The following is an 11,148-nucleotide window of genomic DNA, read 5'->3' as shown; positions in this document are numbered from 1 at the left end:
AGTCAGTGCTTGCGTCCAGGGCCCTTCTGACGCTTGAGCGACGACCGCCCACCTTCCAAGGTGGTGATTGGCTAGTCAGGCCAGAGGGCGGGCTGACCTCCGCTCCGCAGCGCCGTCACCAGTCGGCCCCGCCCCCGTATCGGGGCGACTGCGAGCAGAGCCCGGGGCAGCCATTTGTATGCGGCCGCGGGATTGGTCGTCCGGCTCCCGCGAGGGTGGGGGGGGGCAGCGCGCACTCGCGCGTGCGTGAGCTGGCGCGCGAGAAAGGGCCCGGTCGCGCTGAGGCTCGAGCGGCCGTCGCCATTTTGCAGGGTTCTCTCTGACGCGGGAGCCGCCGCCGCCGCCACCCGGAGGTGCGAGGGGTTCTTGTGGGTGTGTGGGGAGCCTAGGAGAGGGCCGGGCCGGGCCTTCGGCGGACGGGGTTGGCCCAGGGTTAGGGTTTCTCCTCTTGCTGCGGGAGGTCCGGGGAAGACACCGGGAGGAGGCGGGGCCGGGTTTCCGGAGGGGGCGGGGCAGAGGTCGGGTCGAGTCTTTGTTGGGGCGAAGGAACTGGAGTTGGGCCGCTGGGGCGCGGGTGTCCCAGGTTGGGGCAAAGGGGGCCTTTTAATTCTTAGAGTATCTTGAAAGGTGATGCCGCACGGAAGAGAGGTACACAGATTTCCCTCCAAAACCTTGTTACCAGGGACAGTAAGATATATGCCTCTTGACCCCTGCTTGGACTCTTCTCTTACCTGCCCCCCAAAGAGAGTATTTTCAGCTAACCCTGTTACTAAAAATGCGCCTCATTTAACGGAGATGATGGGCTGTGCACTGCCTGCTGACACCCGACCTGTTCGCGTGTCACACACAACTCACACTACTCCTTAAGAGTAAACCTTTTCTCCCGTTATTGAAAACATAATGAACGTCTCTGTGAGGATCTTGATGGTGCCAGGAACTTTGGAGGATTAATCCAAAATGCAGTGCACTGAAATTTTTCCCTCCACCCCTAAGTTTTGGAAATCTCCTTTCTTCTTTTCCAGGCTCTTGTCAGGATGGTGAAGCTGTTCATTGGAAACCTGCCCCGGGAGGCCACAGAGCAGGAGATCCGCTCGCTCTTCGAGCAGTATGGGAAGGTGCTGGAGTGTGACATCATTAAGAACTACGGCTTTGTGCACATAGAGGACAAGACGGCGGCCGAGGATGCCATACGCAACCTGCACCACTACAAGCTGCACGGGGTGAACATCAACGTGGAAGCCAGCAAGAATAAGAGCAAAGCTTCAACCAAATTGCATGTAGGCAACATCAGTCCTACTTGTACCAACCAAGAGCTTCGGGCCAAGTTTGAGGAGTATGGTCCAGTCATCGAATGTGACATCGTAAAAGATTATGCCTTTGTGCACATGGAGCGGGCAGAGGATGCAGTGGAGGCCATCAGGGGCCTTGACAACACAGAGTTTCAAGGTGAACTGCTCTGGGGCCTGGGTGGCAAAACTGAGTGGGGTCTAGCTCTAGACAGAGGCAAGAACACAGGACCATGGGGCTGGCAGGGTGGTTTCTTCCATTCCGTTTTAGCCGGAAGTAATAGAAAGATTGTATGTTTACCACGCTTAAGCACAGCTTACTCTTGGAGAAGCAAACACTTCTCCTTTTCAGATTTGCCGAGATGTTTCTCAGCAACTTTGTAGAATCACAAACGGTGGGTTACTTTATCCTGCAGGCCATCATTCATTTGGGTGCTGTTGGAAGTTTAATCTGCCTGGGCAAATGAGTATCTCATGGGAGAAGGGAGGATAAAGGTCTGTGGGTTACCTGCTTCTTCTGTTATGACAAGGAAGCCTTATATTTGAGAGTTTAAATGCTTAGGGTTTATACTCTTTACTGCCTTGGGTGATGGGCTGTGGTGGGAAAGGACAACGAAGACATCTCGAAGAATCCCTATATTATAAATCCGGGTGGTGAATCTGGATTTGGGGAGTATCTTTTGAGTACTCAGGTTTGTTCGGTCTGAACTATACAAGCAGAGCCAAAAGCCATGCCATGGACTGTTCTGCTCCACCTACTATTATTTAACCCTAAGTGGAAAAAAGGAAATTTCTAAAAATATTAGGTTGAATGGGAATGATGTTCCTGCTTCTGAGGAGATTCCAGTAAGGGTGTTGTATCGAATTATTTATGTCATTAATAAACGTACATATGTTGTCATTAATACCACAAGAGGTTGACTGAAGACTCTCTAGGACTGTGCTAATATGGTAGCCACTAGCCACATGTGGCTATTAAATTGAAATTAAATAAATTTAAAAATTCAGTTTCTCAGTTGTGCTGCACACATTTCAAGCACTCAGAAGTCGTATGAGGCTAGTGGAGAGTGTATTCGTGCAGTTATGGAACGTTTCCATCGTCACAGAAAGTTCTCTTGTACAGCGCTGTTCTACAGGTTTTTTGTTGACACTATCTTGGACCGCACGTTTATAGCCGCTTTTCAGGTTCATAAATTAAGACCATTTTTTCTGAGTGCCACTAAAAGGGTTGTTAAGAAGTACTTAAGTGTCCTCTACTAAACCTAGAAAACAGAAAAGAAATGAGGAAGAGGAAAAATTGACCAGAAAAGGGTAAGAAAGTGTGCAAATAGTAGATTACAAATGGTGCGTCAGATATCTTTGGCCTCAGCCAGTGTTGTCTTGGCCTTTAGCTACTCTTTAAAGCACAGGGCAAAAGTTGTAGATACTTTCTACCGTTAACTTGTCATATGACTTTGGACAAGTGTTTTAACCTCTCAATGCTTCATTCTCCCCACTTATAAAATAGAATTAATGATCCCTGCCATACCTCCTTCACAGGATGGTAGTGAGGCTAGAATGAGGTAATAAGATGTGAAAGTGTTTTGACAGTAAAAGCACTGTATGATGAAAGGTGAGTGGTGTTTGCAACAATGAGTGTTTCTGTTACGGTTAGAAACTTATTTAAAATGTAATAGTCGGCTTTCATTATTAGCTGTTGCACTTCAGACAGCTTTAAAAATATTCTTAATTATTTTCATTTGATGAGAGAGGGGATCATGAATGGACGGTGTTGGGGAAATGGGGGTTCTCTCTTGACAACAAGCAAAATGTAAAAAGTGCAGTTAAAGTCAGGTACAAAGTGCAGAGGTATTCTAGTATAATACTGCATGTTCTTGCCTTTTTAATATGCAATTGAATAAAAGGGTAGGGGCCAAAATAAGTATATGGAAATCAGTTAATTGGGGGGAGTGGACTTGATGAAAGGAATGTTTGTTTTAATATAGTGAGTTTAATTACTTCAGGAAGCAGATATCTGAGTAACGCAGTGATCCATGAGATTTTTTTTTTAATGTCTTTATTGGAAGAAAAGGATCCTTTATTTGGTTTTCATGTTATTAGCCTGGGCCCCTGGAAAAATCACTCAACGGCGTACGTACGTACAGACATTTTTATAACCAGCTCTGTTTTTTTCCCAGATGACAAGAGAAAGTTTAGCATCGGATAATAAGTTGCAGTTTTACAGAAAATACAATCTAGATACCAATTTGTCACATTTTTCCATAAAGCCTTTTCAGTCATCTAATGCAGGGGGCCTCTTAAGAGTGCCACTTTGGGCATCTTTTGAACCTTTGTGTTAATGGCTGCCATAGGCTTCCTCATTGTATGACTTCTGAAAGAAAGCAGCGGAATCTGAGTTTACCTGGGTCTTTCAGGATGTTTCCTCTCCACAGGCAGCAGTGAACTGAACCACTATTGAGTTAGCAAACAGTTTGCATTGGAAGACCCTAAAGAAGCTATTCCCAAGTAACTACTCAGGCAGCTGAATTGGGAATGATATGTAAGAGTTCAGACGTTTCATTTTTCCCCAATATGTAAACAAGCATTAAATTGGAGTACAGTTGTATATCAGCTATATCCCTAATCTTCTCTGGATCCTGGCACTTGATAGGAGCTCAGCAATGAGGACCCCAAGTTGCCCGCCTCTTTCTTTCAAAACAAAACACTTTTGCGGGGGCTGGTTTTCTGGGAAATGTTGGCAACACATCTCAGTAATTTTTTGGAGATCTCAGAAAATCTTTAAGCTTTTGGCCTCTCCAAGTGTAGTAGAGTGGTAGAATTTAATCTTCTTTCAATTTTATTTGCCCTGGTTCCTTAAGGTAATAGAGAAGCACAGTATATTTCAATTATAAGAACTTTAGGGCAGGGGTCCCCAACCCCCGGGATCTAATGCCTGATGATAGGAGGTGGAGCTGATGTAATAATAACAGAAATAAAGTGCACAATAAATGCAATGCGCTTGAATCATCCAACCCCCACCACCACCACCATCACCCTGGTCTTTGGAAAAATTGTCTTCCACAAAAAAGGTCCCTGGTGCCAAAAAGGTTGGGAACCGCTGCTTTAGGGGATTTAAATTAAAAGCCTAGTTAAAGCCTCTGGAAAGATTATGTGAAAAAAAAACCTGTCACTTCTGTTGCAGATCTTTTAGTTCTGGGTAAAAAATTTTTTTACCTGAATCCTTTTCACAGCTACTACAGGGGTAGATTTTGCCACAGATGTTTATAAAGTTCTGAGTTCCGCTCTAAATAAAGCAGTGGTGAAGACTGGATGTATTAATAGAAACATCAAGGTGGGGGCAAAAAAAACTGGGTTTTATTTCTCAAAAAAAATGGACCCATAATCTGTAAAGGAGCAAGTTAAATATTTTCCTTAAAAATGTACTTCTAGGTTTCTGGATTGGCTGCTTTTTAGATTGGCATTGTTACACCGACTTCAGAATTGGAGCAGTTTGTGTCTTTCACACAGATTAATGTCACCATGCATGTTTGAAAGCCAAGTTAACTTGTAATCCTCCAGTCTAAATTATAGGGAATTCTACATTTGGGATATAAATTGGGGCAAAATCAGTGTGTTTCTGTTCTCAGCACAGTTAGCATTTGGCCCATAATAACTTCTAAGAATGGGAATATCTAAATCTCTGAAAATACTGGGATGGCTAACTGCTGCTTTCAGAGAATTATTGCCATTTAGTATCTGTTGACGGTATCAGCGTTGATGGTGGATGCTGCCTCTCTACTAGCAGCTGGAAGTAAAAACCTGAGCACCTTTGTTTCTGCTAAAGAAGGGGTTTTAAGTTTGAGGCGGCAACTGCTAGAAACTGGGGTGGTAGGAATGTTGGACATTGGGCAGAACTGAGTTTGACTAAAGTGATATTACTGCACTAACCCGCTCCCCTCTCAGGGTCAGTGCATGGCGCTGTTCTGGCTGCCGTCCTGAATCGGGCTGTTTCCAACAGGATGGTGGAGCACGAGGCCTCCTATCGCATAGCTGCATCCAGAACAAGGTCTGTTAAAGAGAGAGCAACTTACTGATCGCGGAGGGGGGATTTGTTCTGAGCCGCCCTTTAGAGTGATGTTCTCTACGTCTGTACTGGCTGCCTTTCGGCTACAATTTGTAAAGCATTGACTTGATCTCCAGAGTCTTAGGCAGTTTGGCACTAAATGCTGCCAAGAATATGCCTTTTCTCAAACTGCTTTTAAAGACCTTGGATGCTTTCATTAGTAAGGGTCCCTTGGCTTGATGGTACACACGGCCAGGGCAAAGATTGTTTCTTCTCTTAGCTGTTCCTCGTTCTGGTCATTTTCTGGAAGTATGGATGTGGCTTGTTTGTATGGGTGCCCAGAAGCCTTTAGGCGAATGCTGCGTTTTTCTAACAAGTAGATAATCCCCTATAAAGAATTGTAAACTACATAGCAGGATGAAATGCCCATCATTGCATTACATGGAAGCACACTGTCCCTGAGAAACCAGTACTGCTTCAAGACCTAATTCGAACTGTTGACAGGCCTAGATCAAGTAGTTTTCTTTTCCACAGTAGGCATGGGTTCACCCTTGCTGAAAAAAGTGGGAGTGGGGTTGAAATGTGGAGGGTCTTATAACTAACTCTTAGAGGTACTAGAGTTGAAGCAGATGATGAACCAGGTATGATTTGTGTACCCAGCATAGCCTTCTGGTGACACCTGGAAAAATGGCTGGAGGAAACAAGATGGACAGCATATTGCTGTGGTTTTTAAGCTACAGTAAATGCTCAGGCCTTATGTGGCCCTGAGTAAATCAGTGAGAGGTAGGATGCTTTCCTCTGTCATAAGTGAGGTTTTGTTGGATATTTGATTCAGAAAAACGGTCAGGTTTTGAATGGTTAGAATTAATAATAGTAGTGAAAAGTGGAAACTTTCTCAATTTCTGTGTTGGAGAAGAAAGTTGTGGAGACGGAAGTAGGAGGGAATCCTGATCTACTGGTGTAAGTAGAAAGTACTGACTGGTTTCTGAGGACTCAAATTTTCTAGCTCTCATCTGTTAAAACTTCAGCTTCTTTTGGAGGGGATTGCTGAAATAGGGTTGCAGGAGTGTGCGTATGTTTGTGTGTCTTTTGCCAACTAGTTCACTTTCATTTTGGGGAGGATAAAGAATGTCAATGAGTTATAATAAATCTTCTTACGTCTATTTCCTCAAGGCAAACGAATGCACGTGCAGTTGTCCACCAGCCGGCTTCGGACTGCCCCTGGGATGGGAGACCAGAGTGGCTGCTATCGGTGTGGGAAAGAGGGGCACTGGTCCAAAGAGTGTCCGGTAGATCGTACGGGTCGCGTGGCGGACTTTACCGAGCAGTATAACGAACAGTATGGAGCAGTGCGCACACCTTACACCATGGGCTACGGGGAATCCATGTATTACAACGACGCGTATGGAGCGCTCGACTACTATAAGCGTTACCGAGTCCGTTCTTATGAGGCAGTGGCAGCAGCAGCAGCAGCTTCCGCGTACAACTACGCAGAGCAGACCATGTCCCATCTGCCTCAAGTCCAGAGCACAGCTGTGACCAGTCACCTCAACTCCACTTCTGTTGATCCCTACGACAGACACCTGTTGCCAAACTCAGGCGCTGCTGCCACCTCAGCTGCTATGGCTGCTGCCGCTGCCACCACTTCCTCCTATTATGGAAGGGACAGGAGCCCCCTGCGTCGTGCTGCCGCTGTGCTCCCCACAGTTGGAGAGGGCTACGGTTATGGGCCAGAGAGTGAGCTGTCTCAGGCTTCAGCCGCTGCACGGAATTCTCTGTATGACATGGCCCGGTATGAGCGGGAGCAGTATGTGGACCGAGCACGGTACTCAGCCTTTTAAAAACTGGAGGTGAGAGTGGGGTGGGTGTGGTTAAGAGATTCCATTTAGTTCCCCAGGAGGGAGACCTGTGCCCCATAGAGGAGGCTAAAGCCACCTGTTTGCTGTCAGGACAGTATCCAAAAGGTATAAATTGCATGTTAGTCTTAAGTATTTCTCTAACTTAGGCCAGGGGTTCATTTGGCCTGTTGAGGTTTTAGTTTGCAACTCGAACCAACCATTTGTTCCTTCTGAGAGAACAACAGCAACTCAGTTTGTTAGTAAGAATATTGTTCTTTAATCAAGTGTAAGCAGATCTGGGTTACAGAGACATAGTTAAGAGAACTAACACTTGTTGAGTGCCCTCTTTGTACATTATATCATTTAATCATACAGCTAGCCTTTAAGATATTTTCTTTTATGGAGAAGGGAACTAAGGCTCAGAGGGGTTAAGTACTTTGCCTAAAGTCATTTGGTAACTGAGAGGTAGAGCCAGAATTCAAACTCAGGCGTGCCTGAGTCCAAAACCATTTTCTCTTTGCACCACAAAAGTCACTGTAGTGTATGCTGAAGAGTACAGGTTCAGGAGTTAATAATGAATGTCACCAGTGAGAATTTAAGCTATAACTTCAGGCTTCCAGTTTGCTAATAAAACTACTACTTCGGTCATGAGCCTTTATCAGAGGAAACTCTTCTAATATATCTATAAGCCACATAAAATCCTCTAAATTCTAGGTGTTTAGTTCCAGGATACTTGCCTGAAAGCAGAACGTTTTGATGCCACTGTCCCATGGTGTCCCTTCCTTGTTAGTAATCCAGAGCATCGTGTTCTGTGTGGGCACTTAAGCCGTATTTCTGCATGGCTTATGCTATCATTTAGAGCCTGACACTTCCCATTTCTTCCAGCAAATTTTGTTTTTTTTGTTTTGAGAGGAACATTTAAGGAGCTAGATAAAACAGGTAATTTTCTGATGTGTGTAAGTCCCATTGGTGGTAACCCTGCAATTTTTCCTGCTTCATAAAATGTATAGCAAAGATGTTCGAATGTCAAGAATAATTAGGAGTATCTAGAGATTGATAAAGCTCTTCATCTTAGTGGAAATTGCATCATAACTTTCTATTCTCATGGTTTTCCTTGTACCTTGAAATTGAGCATCAGTAGAACTGGAGGCCTCGTAGCAAAGTTAAACTGAGTTACCACTGAGTTTTCAGGGTTCCTGAGTACCCCTTTGGTATATGTGTAGAAGAAAACCAAGTGACAGGAATTTGCCCTTTTACGTAGTGGGAAGCAAATATGATGTGAACCTGTGATAAGTTATGTCCTATATGACCATGACAAGACAGATCCCCTGAGACCGCTGTGTAGTGTGTGTTCATGTGCATGAAGAGGATAATCTTACAACTAGTGTAGTTTGCCATTATTTTTACTTTTATTGCTGCTGGATCTGCCATGAAGTAGGATATGCCTCTAAAGTAAGGTGGTATCTTCTATTGGATAACTTATATTTCTCTCAAATATGTTCCAAAGTTAAATATTAAAGTAGTGTATATTGTGGTCTTTAAAGGGTATTGCTAAGGTATTTTTAAGTGATTTTTGACTGCGAGCAGTGGTTGTTCAACTAACCTCTTTTTAGTGATGACTTTTAAAGAAACTTACCTTCCAGGTGTGAACCTCAAATGGACTGAATAACCTTGAGTTGGTTGCAGTCCCAGGAGCCTGATGTTAATGAGGCTGCCAGGATGAAATACTCCAGAACTGCTGGGGATCCAAATTCGGGTCTCACCCTAGCAGAACTGATTCAAGAACGTCACAACTTTTGAAGTCGATTGGCACAGATCAAGACCAAGATTTGGCCCTTTGTCTGTAATAAGTAGAGGAACTTGGTGTGAGTTAACTTTTTTTTTCCCCCAGCCATTGGTGTCTGGAGTTCCCATCATCAGTGGAAGAATTAGAGAATTTAGGATTTCTTCTTTTGATTTGGTAAGGGAGATTTGGTCAATTAAAGGAACTACTGGAATTATGGCTCTAAATCTGTGACAGTATGATATGCAGATATGTTGGAGGATGAATGAACCACTCCTTGAAACCCTTTGTGATTGTCATTTCTGAAAATTTGTTCACTATGAAAGATTAAAAATGAGACAAATTTAGAAGAGTGCAGTTGGCCATATTTGAGACCTTGGCATCTTCTGATTTTTCTGGATAAATTATGGTTCTTGATAATATCTGTATGCCCTTTGTTGCAGCGACAGTAACCTTGTATCACAGAAGTAGTCTTGCCTAAAAGATTGGTAAGAAAGTGAGAAAGATATGTTTATCACCAGCACAGCAGTCTTCCAGATAGACTGCTTCTTGTTCTATATATAGCTAAAAGTAAACTCCTATATATAGCCATAGTAGACTCCTAGGTAATTATATGAGTTGTAAGTTTGATCCGGTCTGACTTGGTTTTGTTTTGTTCTGTTCTTTTTTTTCCCCCCTGGAATACAGGACGGGACCAGGGCCCTTGTACTCGGAGCCAAGCTGCTCTCCAGGCATTGTGTAAGCCTCTTGTGTTGTGCTCTCTTTCAGGTAGGATAATTGCGGACTGAACCCTCGGGCTGCGGTCATATATGAGAACTTGCTCCGCGCGGTCCCCTTTGCCGGGATGTTTCCATTGCTTCATGTTTCAGTAAACAAAGGAGTTTGTGACCAACTATGTTTTCTTTCTTAATTTAATTCTTCTAAGTTGACTTTTCTTTCCTCCTGATACTAGTCTCTGTAGCCTTTCACTCTATTCCTTATGTTCTCAGCCTCTGAGCAGCCCTAGGTAAGGATTATACTGGCATCCCCTTTTTCCTGTACAGTGGAATCCCTCTTATCTTGCTTTCCTTAGGAGTTGAACCCTTCTCCCTCTCTACCTGCAACATCTCCTTTCCCTTTAAAATGACCATGTAGTGGCAAGCAGCCTTTTACTCTTCTCTGTTAGCTCTGGACTCTAACGTTGAAGCTAATCTTCTGAAATTGCTAGGACCATTGGGGTTTTGGTTGTTGTTTTGTTTTGTTTTGTTTTTTTATGTCTGACCTGTGATCATGGTACAGCATTGGCTGAAATTTAGCCTTGTTTTACTCCACTTCTCTCCCTTTTTTTTTTTTTTTTTAATATTTTGACAAATAAACGTTTCTAACACTTAAGTATCTTTTTGTATTTGTGTGACTGTTATTTACCACCAATATCTTCTGGTTCTTTCTCAGTTGTGCTCAAACCACAAACTTCAGTGACAGAATAGATATCTGAAATTTAGATGTACAAGGAAGGATTTAGTCAGATAAGTAATATGGCTGCAGCAATAAGTGGAGATAAGTTAGCCAACATCTTGAGACATTGATAAATATGCTATACCTGGTAGTCAGCTGCTTCTCTCTAAATAACCAGAGCTGCTTTTTCCCTTTTATAGGCCAGCAAACCCAGGTTAGTAGTGATAGAAGTAAGCCCCACAGAGAGAACCCTGGATCAGGAAAAGGCTGAGCCAGAACAAAGGACCTGTCAAGAGTCTCAATTTGACTTCATAGTATATCTCCATTTAAATTCACAATTTAAACTAGAATTAGACTTTGGCTAAAGTGAATACAATAGTTATGATGATATGGGGAAACGTGTCAGTATTTTGAGCAGAAAAGCAAGTAGGGTATTCATAACTGGCAGTGATAATATTCTGCAATAAAATGTGTCCTCTAGAAATTTTTTTTAAGGATTTATGGACATATTTTCTTATTGCTTAGATCCTCATAAAACAAGTTTAATGATGGACTCAACCCCACTTAAGCTTTATTATATCCTGTATCACATGGTGATATAAATTCTGTGAACCTTTATCTAACAATTATACAGTACTTTCCCCACATATTTTATACTTAAAATAGTTTTGACATAGGTGAAGCAAAACTTTTCCTTGATTTTTGGGGGTAGGATACAACAATCTAGAGAGGTTAATCTCTCTATGCACACACTCCAACTAGTGA

The 11,148-nt window shown here is 43.3% G+C and overlaps 1 protein-coding gene across 6 annotated transcripts; it reads left to right on the top strand.

The window, feature by feature from the left end:
- The first annotated feature begins 229 nt into the window (after nt 1–229).
- On the top strand, nt 230–10,320 carry LOC118898939 (RNA-binding protein 4B). 6 transcript variants are annotated; one of them, XR_005020861.1, is made up of 5 exons: nt 555–648; nt 1,023–1,446; nt 6,502–7,178; nt 8,810–9,031; nt 9,637–10,320. XR_005020861.1 is itself a non-coding variant. In XM_036859793.1 (4 exons), exons 2-3 carry the CDS (start codon nt 1,035–1,037, stop codon nt 7,167–7,169), a joined length of 1,080 nt encoding a protein of 359 aa, XP_036715688.1. In that variant the 5' UTR covers nt 230–353; nt 1,023–1,034; the 3' UTR covers nt 7,170–7,178; nt 9,718–10,320. The 6 variants fall into 6 exon arrangements, 4 of the variants coding, with proteins under 4 accessions (XP_036715688.1, XP_036715689.1, XP_036715686.1 ...); XM_036859793.1 differs by lacking the exons at nt 555–648; nt 8,810–9,031 and adding an exon at nt 230–353 and having other exon boundaries at nt 9,718–10,320; XM_036859794.1 differs by lacking the exons at nt 8,810–9,031; nt 9,637–10,320 and adding an exon at nt 5,229–5,331 and having other exon boundaries at nt 550–648; nt 6,502–6,806.
- The last annotated feature ends 828 nt before the right edge of the window (nt 10,321–11,148 follow it).

Source organism: Balaenoptera musculus, chromosome 8 (genome assembly GCF_009873245.2).
Source record: "Balaenoptera musculus isolate JJ_BM4_2016_0621 chromosome 8, mBalMus1.pri.v3, whole genome shotgun sequence".
NCBI classification, from domain to species: Eukaryota; Metazoa; Chordata; class Mammalia; order Artiodactyla; family Balaenopteridae; genus Balaenoptera; species Balaenoptera musculus.
The sequence above is the reverse complement of the archived record's forward strand: the minus strand, read 5'-3'. Positions and strand labels throughout refer to the sequence as shown.